A 20604-nucleotide genomic window follows, 5' to 3' on the forward strand; every position below is an offset into this window, starting at 1 on the left:
TGAGGTTGTCGTTGAAATCGAACCAAAAAGAGCTGTCCAACATCAAACTGCAACAGCAACTTCTGGGAGTTGCCGTGGCGAACTGTTATACCTATGGAAATCCAATCAGCTGCTGTGTGGAATCTAGCAAATGGTCCACCCTCACTGCAACATGTCCATGGGTCCATACAGTCCACATAACCCACAAAGTCCACAATCCACTCTGCTCGGGTAGAACCCATTCGCTTCGTGGCAAATTGTTTGTTTATCCAGTTGACAGTTTGTGGAAAATCGTCACGGTGCTCGCATCAAACGGGAATCGAACGCGGAAAACTGCGAGAAAAGCGAGGAAAAACGGGTGCAGAGACTGATTGGGAAATATGTGCGCCTGAGTTTTCCCGGCCAGAAGGCAAAGTGCCAAATGTTCTGAAAAATAATTCCTGTAATAATCAACGGGATTAACATCGACGCGCCACGAATAAAATTTCAAATGCAACAAGAAAAGTGAACAGCAAAAAGTGTAGCCGAAATTAAATTGTTTTTCCAGTGCCAAAAAAAAATATATAAATCGGGAAAGAGCCAAAAACTGTTTAAACTCTTGTTGCGATTTTAATTGGTAGAAATCTCTAATCTAAAGATGGCCAACAGCCGGAGCAACTTCCTGACAATCGGATTACTTTTGACCCTGATCGCCAGCGGTCAGGCTCATCTAAACATTTTCCTCAATTTGCACGAGGTGTTGCGATTAATTGGTAAGTTATGACAAAATTTTCTCAAAACTTAATCTACATCTTATGTGGCAGCATGGTTTTTCAATTAAGTTACCAATTATTTACCACTTTCGTGTGTGTTTGGTCAAATTTGATTTATGCCAAGCCCAAGGATTTCCTTTTTGGCTTTTGGGCAAATGAAGAGAGATTTTCTAGGCTTATTTACTTACTCTTTTTTTTTCTGTAAATAATTTATGCTTTTAATTGTTTCTTGGCCTAAAGCTAAGAAGTTGAATTTTCCTTTGGCAAATTGGACAGTTTATTTGGGAAATTCGCCATTTGTCAAGTAGGTTTTCCTTTTCTTTTAATTTATTTGTAAACTTAACTTGATAAATAAGAAAAATGAATTGCCCTTTTATGATTTGTATGTTGATAGCTTATATAAATTTAAGATTTATTTGTGGCAATTACTTTCCTAAGACAAATTGGTTTGCTTTATAAATGATAGGCCTTTTTATTTTATTGAAGTATAAAAAAAGTTCAGAAAATCTTATTTTGTTAATTGAACATTTTTCAAAAAAAAAATTCTTCAACAAAAAGTAAAAGTTAAGGGAAAATTAAAGAAAACAATTAAGATTTCTTCTAACGAAAACCCAAACGACTGATTTTTAATTCCTCTCCAAACCGATTTGTTTATCTCTACATGATAACCAAGTTTCCACTTGAGTAAACTAATCGGCTTTAAGATAGCTTCAAACCAAAGCCCAAGTACCTTTAATCTACTTCTCAATTTCTTCCTTTTCCATTTTCCATTTTCCCCTTCTCCCAACTTGATACTAAACCCAAGCTATTCTCGACCAGAAAAAAAACACACACACACAAAATCCTGTCAAAAAGATTGCCAAGCTAATAAAAGTGAGGAAAATTGTTTTACAATGTGTCACAAGCCCAGACAAAGAATTTACAACCCAGTGAATATAAAAAATAAATCAGTAGCCCGGAGAAAAGGGTGACCGAGTTGGGACAAATCCATGTGGAATCATAAAACACATGCAAAGTGTTTGTTTATATATATACCTATATAGGGAGCCGGGAGATAGGGAAAAATTATCAAAAATTATGTTGTAAAATTTACAACGCTCGCGTGTTTGTGTGTGCAAACAGGCCTGGTGATTGATGGGCGTCAGGAGCTGTGGAATTGTGGAGCTGTGGAGTAGATCCACAGATTGCATCGCGTCACTTGTGAATAACTAGGTAAATATTTGTACTAGCAGTGCAGGGCTAATCAGGCGCTTATCTAGCCGGTTATCATGGCTTGCCACTCGTCGTAATTCATATTTGATTTGAGTTCTGGGCTGTTGTGCATTCTAGCTTCTTGACTATACACCTTATCATCAGTTAAAAGCGCCAGCAGACAATCAATCAAAGGTGATATGGCAAGTGGGTGGGTTGTGGGATGGATAGCCAGTTGAGGCTTTCCACTTGACATGGCCCCGGGAAATTTATTAGTCGTGTCAGTCGTGTGTCAAACGAAATCAGAATTAAAACCCATTAAGCGGTTGCCGCTATTCATTTTTCGCCTGACTCCTCCAATTGCACTTTTCCCCAGAGGTTGGTGGGTTTTTTGGGTTTGGAAAATGGGGCTTGGGTGGGTTTCGGATGACGATACCCTCTCCAATTATTCAACGGTGACAGCGGGTTGCATGCCTGACCTACTTTTCGATCCTACACTATATATATGTGTTGGCAACGCCGGGTAGGTGTCACTTTTATTTTATTTTATTTTTTTAGCGGTCGCTTCAAAAGCCTTTGTGTGAGTGCACATCAATTAAATTGTCAACCCGGGCAGCAGCAGCACCAGCAGCAGCAAAGTGAAGGAGAATCGCCTGAAGAAGAGTTTCATGCACTTGCAGCTGGGGCATGGCTGTTCACTGTTCGTTAGTTTAACATCCATGCCATATACCATATACCATACCCACCCACTTTTTTTTTTATCCAAAAGTGCGCCCCAAATTGCTGTGCTCGATGTAAACCATGTCAGGTGTGGATCAGAACGGGGTGCTCCGGGGTCTTCTTGGTTCGGTGGTTCTGTGGCTCAGCTCGTTAGCGAAATGAGCGGATATGTAAAGTCGGTGCTGTTGATGGATTTTGCGGTTGCAATGAGTGACCAAAAGGGTTTGGTTGAAAGACAGACTTAAAAGTTGCCAGGTGTGGGTGAGAATGATGAGTGCTAAAAGTTGGGGACACCATTAGATAATTGCTGGAAATGTATTTTTAAGGGCTTAAAGAAATGCAATTTCTGAATTTAGATCTTATTATCAAAGAAGATTTAAGTTTAATTCAGATTCCTAAAAAGAAAAGCAATTAAAATGGCACTTCTATTTATACCCTCAAAATTGTACACATAATTCCAAAACCAATTTTTCAAACTCATAAAAGTTTCCCCTCAATGAGAGGCTTTTAACTTTGCCGAACTTTGTATCCCTGCCAGATGTCTGTATAGATCCTTAGATCCACGTAACCCATGGACATTGCCAGTCACGTTTCGGGTCTGTCTATCAACACTTGCTAATCTCAACCCCATCTCTCTAAATGGTTTGACACTTTCAACTGGCGCGGGCCAAAAGATTCATCATCTCCGACTGAACATGATTTTCCGGCGAACAATGGAAATTGTTGCCAACTCACGTTTGGCTAATAAAACCAAAGAACATTTGCCCGAAAATATATATAAAACATATTTTCGGCAAGTAATGTGAACTCAATTAGGTGGCAGCAACAGCAGCAGCAACAGCAACAGCAGCAGCAACGGCATCATCAGCATCCCGTGGCTCAGTCTCAGAACTTAAGGGAAATCTCTTGTGTGCGTGGCCAAAAATATTTCACCCTCGGAATAATTAATGCTGCAGTTGGGATCGAAGGCATTAGATTTGCCCAAGCATGCGGCATGTGTTGCCAACTTGCCACGACAACATAAACAAGCGGTTGCCCCCTGCCACCTGTCTTCTGTCTCCTGTCTACACGGAGAAAAAAGCAACTAAACTTATTCATAAACAAAAGATCATCTAAATGTGATATTTCCTGATTTAAGTCACTGCTTAATGTTACATATTTTGAACTTTAGTGATCATCAGATATAGTTGATCAGTTTTGGGAATATTTTCTCTGCCTGTACTGATCCATCCAGTTGCCAGGTTGTTATGTCTGGCTTCATGCAGAGTTAAACGCGTAATTGGCAAATGAACAACACGGACGGAAGGCTGAAATGTCGATGCTGTTGCAGTGACAAGGACGATGACGCGGCCGCGGTGGCATCACCAACAGCAGCAACAGCAACAGAACATTCTCTGCAGCAACAGCAACAGCAACAGAAACTTCTGTGGCAAACAGCATGTGCAACTATTCGGCTGGTTGGGCAGAAATATCTGTTGCCACTCGAAATCCAGCTGGGAATGCTACTCACGTGTCACTGACATTACATTGGCATGTCCTTACCTACATTACACTTTCATCGAAAATATTTCAGGGCTTCGAAGGAAGAAAATATAAACAGAAAAAATATAGTTTAAAAGCTTTTTCCGAGTGTACCGTGATCCCATCCCTCTTTTTACTGCCGAGTCACTGTCCCTTCACTGGCTTTCACTTCAACCCCGTGTGTTGCATAAATATGGCTATGCAACATTAACAAAAAATCGGTTATGGATAGGTGACCACGCCTCCGTAATTGACGCCACCACTTGCGCTTAATTAAATCACTAAATGATTTGCGGATGTTTGATGTTTGTTTAATTATGGTTCAGGAGCTATTGTGGGTGACAATAATAACAAGCAATCATAAGCAACTTGTTTTTCATCACGCTTTCACACCTACATATATAGATTTTCCACTCGAAAGGTGGTGAAAGTTTCTTTTTTCGTAACTATTGTTTTGCAAAAAAATTAGCAGTAAACCTGTAAGTTTTTAAGCTATTTACTTGAACATAAAGTTCGGATTTTTTTGTATCCTTTAAATAATTTAATCCTTTATTTTAATGACAATCAACACTAAAGAATAAATAAACTTTTTATTATCTTTCAGTTTTATTAAAATTTAACGGCAAATATTCATCGTCGCCTGAAGCTAAAAAATATTTAATGATAATGATTCGATTTATTTCCCTAAAATCTGTATTCTAAGAGAGCAGCTTTTAAGTCCAGTAGTTTATTCAAGGGCCCATAGAAAAGTTAATCCTGAATATTTAAATAAATATTTAAGCAAGAAAAATCAGCAAATAAGTCAAAAAGTTAGACAGCTTTTAAGACTCTTAACCACTTAAATATATTTATGAGCTAACTCGCATGTCAATTTTTATAATTTATAGCAATAAACTGACCCCAGAAAAGGCCAAGAAAAAACCAAACGATATTAAACTATCTGTAATTGCTTTGGGCCTAGCCATTTGGCCGGCTTTCAATTAAACTAAATTTATTAAAATTAAAATCATATTTCACATTCCAATTTAGCAACGAATTCCCCAAAGTGCTTCCTTCACATATCAACTCCATTTGCACCCCCTCAGAGAAAAACTGAGTCTCCTCAGTCATATCTAAAGTGCTTCAATGCTCGGTCTGTCTGTCAGTCAGCCCGGACTTGTTATCAAATTAATTTAATCAGTTTCAATTGTTTATGTTCTTTTGGACTTCTTGCTGGGGGTTCCGTTTTCGGTTGCATTCTCTCAACTTTTTTTTTTTTTTTTTTTGATTTTTGCATGATTGGTGGCGGTCAGACACGAAATGGGAGAGTTTTCCGTCCCGTTCCGCCCATTTTCACACACCCCCAAAAGAATAAGTAGAAAACCAGAATGAGTTGCACAACTTCCAGTCGACTTGAGTTTTTTTCCCCAATTTTCGGTCGGACTTTATCATTTGGTTTTTATGATTTCTGTTTTTTTTTTTGGTTTTTTTCATCCGGCAATTATCTGCCTAGACAAATTGTTGGGTCCATTATGCGGCGGATTTAATGGTCGATTCGATTCGATGGGAAACACATGTGGGCGGCAGTGGAAAAATAATTCATGAATTTTCACAAAAACGAACTCCGATTGCGTGTGGGGATTAAATCAAAAGAAAAGCCTCTTCTGTTTATGTTAATCCTTGGGAAAATGCCAAAATCATCTTACTCTCGCACGAAAAGCTAATCAAATAACCTCAGGGACCAAAAAATGAAGAAGAAAAGTAAAAAAAACACCAGCCCGAGGGTAATTAAGGCAAAGCAAAATCACTTTCCCACAATCATGATGGGTGATTAGCAGAGGGTTGTCTTTTCATCCTGCAAATGCATCGACTAAGCTGCAAATAAAATGTCTAAATAAACAAAGGCCAATGCACGCGACGCGTGTTGGCCAAAAAGCAATTGTATCTAGTGGATACCTACGTATCTAACCCTCCACCTCTCTCTCTCTTTAATCCAAAGTGAGAAAAGTCGCACACAACAATGACAAATGTTTGGAGGAGGGGGAGGCATATACTACTCCCTAATACCATATACCTTTGCAGCAGGACGCTACGGCGCTACTTAATGGACCAGAAATGCGTCGTGCAAACAGCAGCTCCCCCACAATCACAATTCGGTGTCCCTGACCCTCGTCCTGCCAACGCTGCGTATGCAAACAAACGGGCGGAGGACTTTCGCCCGGAAGCGAAATGCCAGGCAGGATTGTAGCAGGCAGGGAAAAACGTTGCCACGTTCAAACTGAATGGAAAGCAGGCGGGCCGGGCACTTGAGCACGCCGTGGCTACCTCCTCCTCTCAACGAACGAATCAGGATCTCAAAGCCAGTTCCACGGCAGACAGCTACCCCTGGCGAGGAAAGGGATCTCCTTTCATCCCTGCCAGGAACCCGCGTTGAGTGCTTTATTTGCAACCAACGGTGGCAGGGGTGTGTTATGTGGATATAGCTGGGCCAGAAGCCTTCGCCTGCAGGCAAACTGCAGGCTGACATTACCAATGATGATGGTGGCACAGTGGTTAATTTTTTTAATGAACATGAAAAAGTTTTATTATGAACTCCTAAAAATGTTAAGCCTGTAATTCTAAATTATATAAATATGATAAAATTTTTAAGAGCTTTTTATAAGCTTTTCCAGTTTTTAAAATTTTTATACCACTGTGACACTTCTCATATTTTTATTGCTGGCAAATTCCGGCGGGCGCCTTGCCTTCCTCCCTTTTCTCCTCATAACCAACCACCCCTCGCCATTGCCATTGCCGACATGACTCTCGTAATGAGCCCGTAAATTATTTTTTATTATTTTGTATTTAATTTTTTCATTGCCCGCTATTGTTCCTTTGCGCTACTCCTTTATATTCAGGACCCCGACAGCCAGAGGGAAAAAATGACGGCGCGTGTGTGGCATCCATTCGAGTATACGAATTGATTGTGGGAATCGAATCTGATGGGCCATGATGAATAAAGAAAATTAAGGAACGGCCAATCGATGAACTCGTATATGTACACTCAACGAGCTCGCAGTCACTGAAGATGCCTAAATGAAGCATTTTATGGGTCTGTCAGGGAATCCATTAAGCTAAATGCTAATTACTTTCCGCACAATTATCTGCTTCGGGGAAACAAAAATCCATAAGCACATATCCCAAATGCAGCTTATTGGAAAATTTCACACGCCCGCACAGCCCAAGCTTCCACAGATGCAGTAGCTCCAGCTTCCCACGCACAAGCTAAAGATAGCAAAAGTGGGGGGGACTTTCCCTTTATGAAAACACATCTGGCTGAGACTGTGTGTGTGTGTGTGTGTCCTGATATCATGGATGGCAATTAACCATTTTCTGGAGCACTTAAATGCCGAAAAAAAACGATATGCATGTAGGGGACCTCGTAATGAGATTCGTTTAGGGCGGGGATAAACCAAAGATGTAACTAGGGGATCGTATTTTATATTACACTCTGAGGGCAGGCCAGCTAATAAACAATTATGGGTGTTTAATGTACTCATTCCGAGAGAGTATAAATAAATAAATAGACAGTATTTGTTGCTGTTTAAGCTGTGGAAAAGTTAAAAGTCAAAATAGAGTTTAAGGTGTAAAGATATCAAAGTTAAGAAGTGCTAAAAATAACAGCTCTTTTACCCATCGAACATTTTGCAATAAAAGTTAAACCTTTTTAAATAGGCATCAACTTTATATATATATATTATTTAAATTTGAAATTGCGAATAACAAAAGTTTAAGGCATGAATAAAACAATTTTATTTGCCAAGTTGAACACGTTTAACGAAAGTTTTCCAAGCAGCTTAAACTTTGAGCATATTCCTTTGGCATCATAAAAAACAAAAACTTTCAGGCGGAAGCGTGCACAAACTAAATCCCATAACTCATACAGACCATCTCCCAACGAAATTTCGAAATTGTATTGCGTTCAATTGACCCAATTTCCGTTTCAAAATTTCCTTTTTTTCTGGGTTTTTTTTGGATACGCCTTGTCCGTCAGTCAGATGGAACTCAACACCCTCTCGGACATGTGCCAATCGCTGGGCAACAATTTCGCGCTAATCGAAATAACGCAAACATTATGTTTACCCCTTCAATCAAATTATTTGACCAACAGCCCTGGTCTCTCCCATATAATTTATGTCTGCAATCTGATGACAGTGAGGAGTTCTTTCTCGTCTTTTTTTCCAACTGCGTTTATAATTTTCCTGTCACGCCCGATGAAAACTCCACATGGCACGTGAAGAGTGGAAAAAGCAGAGACAGCCGCAGAATCCTGATTATTTTGCGGTTTATTTTAAGTTTAATTAGGCGATGATACAGAATATTTATAAATTTTCATTTACTTAGAGAGAGTTGATGGGTATTTTACCCATGTGGGCATTGGGGAGCTGTAAGGGGTTCTTGCCTGATTCGTTCCATGGCGAATGCAATTCGCTCTGCGTTCTTCCGTGAATTAGTCGCGGTTATTATCATGTCTGTTCCCCTCTTCTTTTAATAATATATATATACAAAAATATATACTCTCAACTTGCTTTTGTTATTGTTGGGTTTCCTTTGGCGTGGAGCGTGAAAGCGTCTGCTTGTTCGAGGGTGAGTGGCCATTGGCAACATTATCATTAACATATTTAAATGTGGGATAAGCCAAGGGTGCACGGCCAATGAATAAATATCTGAATGAACGCATTCAAATGGAAATCTATTAAGTGAGCGTAAAAATAGCATGAATTTAGCTATGAATGAATTTGATATGGCTTACACTTTTCAATGATTAAATAGAAAAAATTGTAATTTTTATAAACAGAAACAAATTGAAGGCAGTTCTTGCTTCATTTTTAGTTTTCGGCACTTACAAATTTCAATTTGTTTAACCAATTAAGTACTTAAGCACCTTGTTATCAAAATGTTCGTTTACATTTTACACATTTTTGTTTTTATGGTACCTTATCAAAATGCTTACCATTTAACCACTTAAATAAACATTAATTTAACATCCTGCAAATTACTTAAAAACCTTCATTCTCAATTATCTCACCGCTAAGCTGTGTTAATTATACAGATCTTAACATATATTTTTTTTCTGTATGCCACTTAACCAGCGGGCTTGATGGGTAAAACAAACCGCCAAAGAGAATAAGGAAAATGTAGTGGGAAAAAGCGTTCAAAAGCTACTGCTTCGTGTGTGGTAAAGTTTACACTTTTTTTGGGTGGATTTCCCATTTTATTCTCTTCTCTCTTCTGCATCGTCACGTTTACAAGATGATAAAGCCTTAACCACTTTTCAACGGCGAATGAAAACAAAACCCAAATATATATGTATTTGGCTGACCCAAAAAACTCTCGAAACAAACAAAAGCTGAAAACTTTTTGGGGAGGTAGTACTTTTTTCGTTGAGTTTTTTTGGGGCACGGATGACAATGTCCACTTCAGCGGCAGCAACGCCTACGCCAATGCAACAATGCTAATCTGCTCTTCCTGCTGCCTGCTGCCTGCTGCCGCCTGGTTCCTGGTGCCTTCTGCTCTTTGTTTTTTGTTTTTCTATTTGTTGCCTTGGCTGCCGGCAGCTGCTCAGCAAAAACAAAAAAGTCAATACTACGGGTCCAAGCTAAGGACTACAGAGCTCCTCACTCGGTCAGAGTCATAAATTACCGCATCCCTGGGGTGCTATTGAAAAATATGTGCGTTGCGCTCCCTGACGATCCGCCTCTCTCTCTCTCTCTACCCGTGTCCTGTTTGTTTTGGGCCCTCAACGATGCCCCGAGGAGCCTCCTCAGCCGTTAGCCAAAACCTCGACTGCTTCTCGACTGCCTTGTCAAAAATTGTTCATAAATTTTTGGACCAGCCCGAGTGTGTGTTTGTGCCTGGACTGAAATTTCAGCACAGGAAGTTGCTGTTTACTTAAAACACACAAAGTCACACACACACACACACATACTGTTTTTGTCTTTTGACTGCGGGCTGTGCCACCCATGGCGGCTGCATGCAGATCCAAATTCACAACGCACATTAGGAGCTGACCCAAACAGAGCCAGCCAGTAAACCGCAGGGTACAACTTGGGGGCTCCATCTTCCATTTGCCACCTGTCCCTGCCCAGAAAGTGCCCAAAACCAAATCCATGGGCAATTCCAGCCATCCCATTGCCTGTCTGATGGTGGTCGACCCACCGCCCTCGCTTTATGACTTACCATAAATTTTATGACAGTGCCTAGACACCGATATACAGACGGATTCGGAGATCCCTCAACCAGAGGTGATAAAAATTTCATTACGTCACGCAATGCAGCTTGAGCAAAAAGCTAGCAAAATGCACAGAGAAAAAGTTCTCTGTCTCACACGTCTATGTTATGGTTTGAAATATGAAATTCCCTTCAAACCTACATAAAACTAGATTATTATACATTTATCTCAGTGTATACCTTGAGAAATTGAAAGAAAAACTTGGCAACAGTGGCAAGTTAATGGCCAACACTGTGGCAGAAATCCCTGTCAAGGGCGGTGCCCGGAGGCGGCAGGACTGATGGATGTAGATGGGTGTTGCCACATCCACCGCGATTCCCCGTTGTCTTTGCCAGGTGTCGGTTGCTATCGCTCGGATAATAATCACATTAACTTCTCCAGATAATCACATTAAATTTAAGAGCTCGCCTGTTAATGCTCCTTTTGATTTTTTATGAGTCAATAAGACTTCACTTCACTCCAGTTCACTTCACTCCCAATCACGCCTTTAATGATGGCAAAAGGGGAGTTAGGGAAGGGATTGTCAGCTATGTACCGTACCTTATACTGAGCACCTGGCCAAGTGCTTACCAAAAGGGCTTACCTACTCCTGGATATCAGCCAAGTAGCTCAGGCATTAGATTAATTACCGATTAGTGGTGGAATAATTAAGCTGTTTAATTGCCTTGACCCAAATGGGTTTCAGTCAGGTGAAGTCCTTTTAAGTGCGCTTCAGGATTTGCTTCCTGATGGGCAGGCCAAACGATGGGAGTCGTTTATGTTGGAATTCCCAGAAATATAATAAATAAATAAGAAATAAATAATACTACACAGAGGTTCATTAAAAGCTAAATGGTCTTACAAATAGTTTTTCTAAATGAGAAAGTTTTTTGTTTTGCCATTAAATCATGGTTATGGCTTCTTTAATTAACATTTTTTCCTATTTTAGGCAATCAAATTTAATAGATATTTTCAAAATACTTCTTAAAGACCAAAAGATGATAATTAACTCTTTTCCTATAAAGTTTAAAACTCATTTACTCATTTCATAACTATTAACGAGTCTAGCTGGGAATTTACATTTTTAATTGAAGAACAAAAATCGGGTAACGAAGCTTAAAGGAAGAGAGGCTTAAATTGTGTATTTCCATTGCCGAAGGCCAAGGCCAAGGCAAACGCCATAAATGTAATGCGTTTCTTTTATGGGCTTTGTCATAGAAATCCAACAACAGTTGGCAACATAATTTATGCACCGCAGACCGCCTTCCGGCGCGGAATTTATGGTCTTGACCAGAGGATAGCATCCATTGGGGCTCAGGCTCTGTCGAGGTGATAATGTAAGAGAATGGGGGGGCATGGATCTGTGCTGCAGGCTGGTAATAACTATAAGAAGAGCTACAGCCTCACGTTATAAAGACCAGAACGACGACCAGACCAAAGACCAAAGACCAAGGCAAATAAATTGCAGCTGCTCGACCGGGGCGATGAAATACAAATAGAAATACTTCGAAGCTACTGGGCGTTGGTTGTTGGATGAAGTTGCCACAGAGTTAGTTGGTATCATTGGTGGTGGCGGGGCAACGGGAGGGGAATCACACTGTCAGTCGCAGTCACTTCACATGTCCTTTGGCTTGTTTGTCTTACACTCTGACGCTCCGTGGATCGCAACCGAGTGAAGTAAAGTTGTTTGGCCAGACAAGACTTGGCCAAATGTCGGGCCAACGCAGTCGAGCACGAATCATGACCATTTGGGCATAAAAATTACCTTTCCTTAGCCAATTGTTCACTGAAAGAAAAACTAGGTGACTTAAAAGAACAATTTTAAATTAATAATAAATCAGTTTATTTGTAAATTTCCAAATCTTATTTTTTAAAGATAAATCTATATAAATTTTAAATATATTTTTCCAAAACAAATTTCTGATTTTCAACTTTTTTCACAGCGTAGCATCTTTTCAGACTTCTCTGAGTCTCAGATTCTCAACTCAGCACTCGAATAGCCTCCGATTTAATCAACCTCGCCGACTAACATATAATTTTGTGAATTGCAAGTTTCATGATAGGGACAATGGGCTTGTAGTTCCCAGGCTCAATAGTACATATTCTCCCTTTTGAAAGCAGGCCAGCAAATTGAATCCGCTTGGGTTATGATGTGCTTGCCTTTGGCTTAGATAAATTCCAGACTCACTGGCTTCGTATGCAGATTGAAATGGCAGAGCCCATTAGAAGTCGACACAAGCCTTTTCTCCTCTTCCCCCGAAAAATCCACGCGGTAATGACCCTAAATCAGCATCAGCTTCTAGGCCAATGCCCCAACCAAATGTCATCATCGGCCGCGGGCCGCCTTCCCAACGCATAACCCCATCCCTTGGATCGTAATAAAAATGTCGTCTGACTTTCGATGGGGGTTGTCTACGTCTCTGGGGTTCTCTGGGTCCCTCTGTCTGGGGTTTAATGCACAACATATTCATGTGTCAAAAGACAATTTCGGATTTATGGCCTGCGAAATCCCCTCCCACCGAGCAGCCAGCGAATGACGCAATGTGGGCGAACAACCAAACCAGCCAACCAACAACGACAAAAAATATGTTAAGAAAGCATAAAATGATATCCAAACTACCCACTATGATCTGGTCTGGGTTTCAGTCTGGTCCGTTTGGAAATCTCGCTCATGTCTGCCTTGGGTTTGCATAAATTAGGATCTGGACGGGTTGCTGAAAGGAAAAGGAAGTTTTGGGCGGGGAAAATATTCAGTTGGTAGCGCAAAAAATGGCTATTTTCTTTTTTTTTTTTATTTTTCGTTTTACCATATTCCCTGCGTGTGTGTGGAAGAGTTTTCCTTTTTTGGTTGATGCGTTTGCTATGGCATTTTTAGGGTTGTAATTGAAATTAAATAGATGTCGTGCCATGAATTCAAATCGACATCTCTTTTTGGGTCTTAAAGATTTAAAGATGTAGACAAATTTTAGGTTTATCTTTAACTCCCTTTACTTTCTTTTCTACAAAAATTAAATTTTTGTTAAGAAATTTGGAGAATTTCTCAGCTAAATAGTAAAAAATAGTCTTAAGGAAAACTGTTAGCTGAATTGCATTCATCTTTTTCCCTTCACTCCAGCAGAAATGGCTGTAGTTAAACTGAACTCTTTTCCCTCCTGTTTTTTTTTCATGTCTTTTATCAACACCCAGCGAGAAAAGCAATTGCTTTTCCTCCCCTTGCAGACATACATATTTCCTGCACTTGGGTAACTATTTTCGCACAGCTTGAACAACTTTTACTTTTCTCCGAGCTCTGAATTTATGTGTCACTGGCACTGGAAGTGGAAGTGGTAGTGGAAGTTTTTGGGCGCCGTCGTCTCCTAGGATTCTCCCCTTCGTCCTCTTTCTCCCCTTGATTGATGTTGGCCAAATCGATTTTCCTTCAAGGCACCTGACATCCCCAACATCTCAGCATCCCAGCATCCCCCACATCCACAGCATCGACTTCATTTGTTGGGCAATCAGGTCTAATTAGCACCAGACCAAGTTGAAATGCAAAACGCGTAGCGAGGGATGTTTAAGGGGTTGTGGGCGATGGGTTGCTCAAAGTAAATTGCTATTACTTGTCTATAATTGTATTAAGAGTTGGGGGAAGGGGGGAGGAAGGTTGAAAAGTTTTACAGCTGCGGAATTTTAATTGTAATTGTTTTCAAAGTTTAATGCTAGAATGAGTGACTGATAGGAATTAAAGGAAAAACAAAAACTTAAGTTCTATATTTTAAATGGTGGTTTTGTTAAGTAAGTTAATATCATAAATTCATAAAGAAAGGCTTAAAATAGCCCCATTTAAGCTCTTATCGTTGCATTTTTTTCAGTTAACATTTCCATTTCTTTTTCTGTTTAATGAGCTGCACCTCACATGTCTCCGGACCATTAACCCTTTGACCCCTCACCGCGTCGGCTGGTTTGCACTTATCACAAGCTCTCTATCTGGCTTAGCTTCGGGTTCATTATGCGACAGTTTCTCATATCTACCCTTAGACCTCGAATTCTCTTCTCCCCTTTCTCCTTTCCCCTTTCCCCGCCCTCTCAGCTCGATTCACAGGGCTTACTAATTACATTTTCAAAGTGCAAACGAAGCATGCGAGCAGCGAAGGGGGTTTGTCTGGGGGTTTGCCCCACTAATTAGTACGATATATATATATATGTTTATAATGCGGACCTCTGGTTCCCGGTGGCATGAATAGACCGTGGAATAAGTGGCATAAATTAAAATAAAACGTACAAGTATGAAATGTAACTGCGGCCGGGAGACGACTGCGATAAAAATCTAAAATAAACACGCTGCAGCAGCAACATGCAACGCACACACAACCAGCGTCAGCAACAGCAACATCAGCATTAATTAAGCATGAACATTTAACCTGCCCACACAGCCACGCCCCATTTTCATTTCACATCAAGAGGGAGTCGCGTGTCTTGGCCAAGGGTCTACGTTAAGTTTTTTTTATATAATTTGATTGATTTATTGTGTATCCCATGGCCATGGCGCCTCGCAGATGCATTAAGAAGGGGGATGGCCCATTCCTTTTTTGTATAAACGCATGGCTAATTTAATTAAAAATGCATTGTCGGACAGGTAACAGTTGCAGGTTTAAGCACACGGCCTGTCAAAACTATCAGATCAATTTACGGATAACGATAAACGGAGGGGTGAAAAATATGGACAGGTGCCAGCAGGTGTGACATGGGAATGCCCTTTTTAGCTGGAAAATTTGAAATTCTCCTTACAGGCTCAATGTCTTTAAGTCCGTCCATCATTCCCTCATTGTTAGCCAACTTATTTGTTGATTGTCTTTAGAAAAGAAAGCAAGAAGGCGGGCAAAAAAAAAATGACAATCACTTTAGGAGCGTACAGCATGCCATTTAACTCCTTCAATATGTCACTAAAGTGTCTCGAAGGACAGATACTTTCCGAGGCCCGATCCAGTTCGAAGAAAATCAATTTTCCACGCCCTCAATGAGCAGAAGAAAACTGTTATCCCTTGTGATTGATTATGCAGTCGGGTCGAGTGACTGAGCGAAAAGTTTTTCTCCAATTCACATGGCCCACAAAAATATATCATTAATTTCGCCTCGACTGGTTGGGTTTATCATTGGCATGAGGGTTTAGGTGATGTGCAACAAGCAATGCACCTACAAAAAATGGTCTAAGTTTAGTATTTTTCCTGCTGTTTTACTTATTAATTATTAATTTAATTAATATTTATGTTTAATAATAAATACAAATATATATTTTCCAAGTTTTTCAAAGTGTACTAAACATTTTTACCCTTTTTTCGGTCCATTTGCAGGAGTCTCAGCTGAACTCTACTACGTGCGTGAGGGTGCCATTAACGACTATGCCTTGAACTTTGCCGTTCCTGTGCCGGCTAACATTAGCGACGTGACCTTTACATGGCAATCGCTGGTGGATCACCCGTTGCCCTACAGCATCAATATCGCCACTTCGGATACAGAGGTCTTGCCCAGACCAATCTTAAATATATCTCGTATCGGGGATGTGCCCATGGAACCGCAGACATGGGGCATTGCCCTGAAGTGCTCCGGGACCAGGAATGCCGAAGTTACGGTCACCATTAACGTGGAGGTGATCCTAGATCGAGCGACCAACAACAACACGAATCTGATCTTTAAGAGGAAAAAGATTTGCTTAAGGGAAGAGCAGGATAGTGCTCATGAGGAGTATGATGACGATGATGTGGATTTGTTGCAAACTGCAAGAAAGGGACATGGTAGCGATATTCACTATGTGGATCGTAATGATGATCATTTGGTTGCCAATGGACACCTGTCGCCAGAGAAGGAGAAGCGTCCTATTGTCACAGAGTCCCCAATCGGACGAGGAAATTCCGGAGGATCTAAAAGGGACTTTGATCCTATGTTAAGGGAAAACCTTGTTCCTCCAGCTAGTGGCTTGGTTACTCTTATAGTCGGTGGTATTCTGGCTCTGGTCCTGGTCTCCACCCTCATACTGATAGCCTACTGTGCCAAGGGTCCCTCTAAGCGACATCCATCGAACGGAGTGCATTTAATTAAGACCTCCAGCTTCCAGAGACTGCCCACCATTTCGTCGACTGCCCACAATTCCATATATGTTTGCCCATCGACCATCACACCCACATATGCCACACTGACGCGGCCCTTTCGCGAATATGAGCATGAGCCTGAGGAGTTCAACCGCCGTCTCCAAGAGCTGACAGTCCAAAAGTGCCGCGTCCGTCTCTCCTGTCTCGTCCAGGAGGGTAACTTTGGGCGAATCTATCGCGGTACTTATAACGACTGCCAGGAGGTATTGGTCAAGACTGTGGCTCAGCACGCCAGCCAGTTGCAAGTGAATCTGCTGCTGCAGGAGTCCATGATGCTGTACGAAGCCTCGCATCCGAATATCCTATCCGTTTTGGGCATTTCCATTGAGGACTATGCCACGCCCTTTGTGCTCTATGCCGCCACCGGAAGTGTCAGGAATTTGAAGAGCTTCCTGCAGGATCCGTCGTATGCCAGAAGTGTAACCACAATCCAGACAGTGTTAATGGGTTCTCAACTGGCCATGGCCATGGAGCATCTGCACAACCACGGTGTGATTCACAAGGACATAGCAGCCAGAAACTGTGTGTAAGTATTACTACGAAATGGGGAAAAGACACCCATAGAAGGGTGGATATTTTGTGAATAAAAACTGAGATGGTTTATCTAAGAAAAAGTTCTTCAAAATGTTCTGAAAGCTATTTATAAAGATTTAAATTTTAATTTAATTTGAAATTTATCTTTGTTCTTTTTCCAGAATTGATGATCAGCTGCGTGTTAAACTCACAGATAGTGCTCTTAGTCGTGATCTCTTCCCTGGTGACTATAACTCTCTGGGTGATGGCGAGTACCGACCCATTAAGTGGCTCTCCTTGGAGGCACTACAAAAGTCGCATTACAACGAAGGCAGTGATGTTTGGTCCTTCGGCGTTCTTATGTGGGAAATGTGCACTTTGGGTAAACTGCCTTACGCCGAGATCGATCCCTATGAGATGGAGCATTATCTGAAGGATGGCTATAGATTAGCTCAGCCTTTCAACTGCCCTGACGAGCTGTAAGTACTTCAAAGTTTTTATTTTTAAATATTTTTCATTTTAATTTGAAGAAACCTTTTAACCCTCTATAAACTTTATATTAACAACAAGTTCCCCTTGCTAATGTTAACCTCTCTCTCTCATTTACAGCTTTACCATTATGGCTTATTGCTGGGCCTCCATGCCGGCCGAACGGCCCTCGTTCAGCCAGCTGCAGATCTGTCTATCAGAGTTCCACACCCAGATTACCAGATATGTTTAACCAGCGGTGCTGAAGCATGCCAAGACCTGTAAATATAACAAGAGGCGACGTCGCAAGATTTTCCAGCAGACCACGTCGTCCACTCTGTTCCCAAAGACATATTAAATGGTAGCTATTGGGATTATTAGGATATCCCCAGGAGTATATGAATGACTTATGAGAAAACATGGATAGGATCGTAAGAGGGTGAAACGGCCTGAAAACTTCTAACCACATAACTTTTAGTTATATATATTTAGATCGTAAGGACATGTGACATTTCAATGCAAGAATTAGGATTATAAAAATAACAAAAAAAAACCCCTGTTAAGACACAAACACACGTTCTCTCGCTAAGATGAGCTAAAGCCCAGTAAAATTGTATCCTAAGAACACCCCTGAAGACTCCAACATAAAATAAAGAGAAATAGCAAAAATATTGATATATACTAATCTTAGCTAAAGCAGATCCATTAAAATCAGAATCCCTCAAGAAAAAAAAAACCAGTGCTAGGATAGGTTCCCAAGAAAAATATGTCGTAGTTTGAAAGAGAGCGTTGCAAGTTTGTCATTATAATGGGATACGAATACGATACCGAAAACATATATCTATGTAAATGTATTCACGTGTGTGTTTATGTCTAAGAACCGTAGTGCTAGTAAGAACTCGAAATATTTATCTAATGTTAGTGCACAAGCAACCCAAAAACCCTTAACCCTAAGTTACCCCCCCTTACAGTATCGAGTTGTAAGTTTTTTGTGTAATATACTTAAGCAGTTTGCATTAGTTCTTAAGTTAACTCTTATGGTTTTCTATGGCAAAGACACAAAAGAAAAACGATTTCAATAAACGTCCGTGCATAATATTTAAAAAACAAAAAAACTAAATGGTGGCTTTTTCTTCAAGTGGCCGAAAGGGAAATGGAAAAGGCAATGCCATGTGGAGGCTTCTGGTGGTTAGAGCATTCTCATTGAGACCGGCCACGCCCGTCACTTAGCCTAAAACAACGCACTCTAAGAGCAATGTGTTGTTTGGTTACCACCTCCGCAGTCCCCTAACCACCAGCGAACCCTACTCCCCAACCCCGTGAATCTAACCAAGCCCAACGCAGCCGAACCAATCTCTTTGCTACACTAAAGGCATGTAATGCCAACTGCCTATTTGAGAGACGGCGATACCTCTACCTTCAGCTACAGGTGTCACTCGATAATGGATACCATGGGTTTTGTGCAATTTATCTTGAAAAGAAAACTACACAACGTTTGGCTAACGTTTGTTGGAATAAAAAGTAAGTAAGGAAAATCCTCTCTAGTCAGCAAACACTGTACATAAGGTCCTTCCCAGCACACCTGCACGTGAATTGTAAAGAGGCTAGGAGCAGGACCAGGTCATGGCATGCCTTTTGATTGCCATGCTGACACTACTTAGTTTTTGGCACGTCATGCTGGGGACATGATGTTGGCAGCGTCCTTTTTAATATGCCCGTCACACCATCAACGAGGGAAGACTAGTTTTTGGTCCCGCCCCTGGGCTCGCCTCCACCACCTCTATAGATCCTTTAAAAACCGCTCCGAGTGGGCTGCTCGTTTGGCACGTGCCCACAGCCGAGGCATTTAGCTAAAGCCACTACGCAAATCGAAAGCTAATAAGTACGAGACCATCAAGGACTCGAATCCTCCACAAAAGTGGCTTAGACAAAGTCACAAGTCTCTGGGTTTAAGCATAAATTCAGTTCATTTTAAAAAGTGTTCTTTATGTTATTTAATTTATGGTGGTTTTAACCTTATTAAAGAATATTTCTTAACCAGAAATTCTCTTTTTTTCAGTATAAAACCGATAAAAATGTCACCAAAAAATACTTTGTGGCCAATCTGGAAGGCAGGGAAATCAAACAAAAAACTTTTTACTAACTCTTAAAAGTTGAAAACTTCAAAGTGATATCGATGAAAGAGCAGCGAACTCGTGACTCGAGTGACACCGATGAAAAAAGGGATTCCCTTTGACTTTCGAAACAAATTGCCAACCGTCAGTTAATATCCATAAAAATCGCCTTGCGGTCTACAAAGATTTATAGAGAGTCAAAAGAGGAAAGCCAATCAAAGGGCTCAAAATCGGTAAACTCGAATAGTTGCGTTTCAATCAAATTAAACTACACAAACCCCAACGGTGTGGGGAGGTTGGCGTTGAGCGAACAAGAATATTAAGTTATTAAAAACTGGTAAAACTGTAAGGCATCCTGGCCAAATAAATGGATGCCACTGTACGCTGCACGCAACCACCACTGTGAAACGTCAAAGAGGTCGCAGTGAAACCGAAGCCCAGAAAATGTTCGGAAAAAGGAAACCATCGCAAAAGTGAGTGCGGTTGGCAGGGGGGGAAAAAAAAACTTGAAATTGAAAAACAAAAGCCAACTGAAACTTTGTTTTCGGTCAACACTCTAAGCCAAAAATCAACAAATATAAAAAATTTCGTGGCACGTGAGGCAGCATTTCAATTTTTTAGCGTGCTGAAAAACTTTTTTTATTTCCACCGGCTATGGGGAAACCCCCCACCATCCATACCATAAAACACCAGCAACAACCGGTGAGCGGAAAATGTGAAAAACGGCGGGAAAACAAGAGTGAGTGAGAGTGGGGCGACATTTCGGTCGTCATTCAGCGAGAGTGGAGTGGAGTCCGTTGGGTGCCATTTGGGATGCCCCATCGGCCATGCCCCATTCTGGATCCTGCCACCGCGTTCCACAGTTGCCCACCTTTCTGCACTCCCTGCGGCAGCCTGATGTCTGAACTTTTCGCTGAATGGGCGGGCGTGGGTTGACGAGTAGCTGCCAGTGCTGACAACTTTTGTTGGTCAACATAAATCAAGCTAACTAA

At 41.0% G+C, this 20604-nt stretch overlaps 1 protein-coding gene across 1 annotated transcript; it reads left to right on the top strand.

Moving 5' to 3' along the window:
* Positions 1–242: 242 nt before the first annotated feature.
* LOC108107090 (tyrosine-protein kinase Drl) lies at positions 243–18234 on the top strand. Its single transcript, XM_017214467.2, has 4 exons — positions 243–731; positions 15723–17043; positions 17213–17509; positions 17640–18234. Exons 1-4 carry the CDS (start codon positions 617–619, stop codon positions 17749–17751), a joined length of 1845 nt encoding a protein of 614 aa, XP_017069956.1. The 5' UTR covers positions 243–616; the 3' UTR covers positions 17752–18234.
* Positions 18235–20604: the final 2370 nt, after the last annotated feature.

The sequence above is a fragment of the Drosophila eugracilis genome, unplaced genomic scaffold (assembly GCF_018153835.1).
Source record: "Drosophila eugracilis isolate 14026-0451.02 unplaced genomic scaffold, ASM1815383v1 contig_952, whole genome shotgun sequence".
NCBI lineage: Eukaryota > Metazoa > Arthropoda > Insecta > Diptera > Drosophilidae > Drosophila > Drosophila eugracilis.

Bases quoted from the DNA above. Each gene is read 5' to 3' on its own strand.
- LOC108107090 (XM_017214467.2), top strand. From the start codon at position 617: ATGGCCAACAGCCGGAGCAACTTCCTGACAATCGGATTACTTTTGACC. The intron at 17,044-17,212 runs GTAAGTATTACT...TTCTTTTTCCAG, and splicing joins ATAGCAGCCAGAAACTGTGT to AATTGATGATCAGCTGCGTG. The intron at 17,510-17,639 runs GTAAGTACTTCA...TCTCATTTACAG, and splicing joins TTCAACTGCCCTGACGAGCT to CTTTACCATTATGGCTTATT.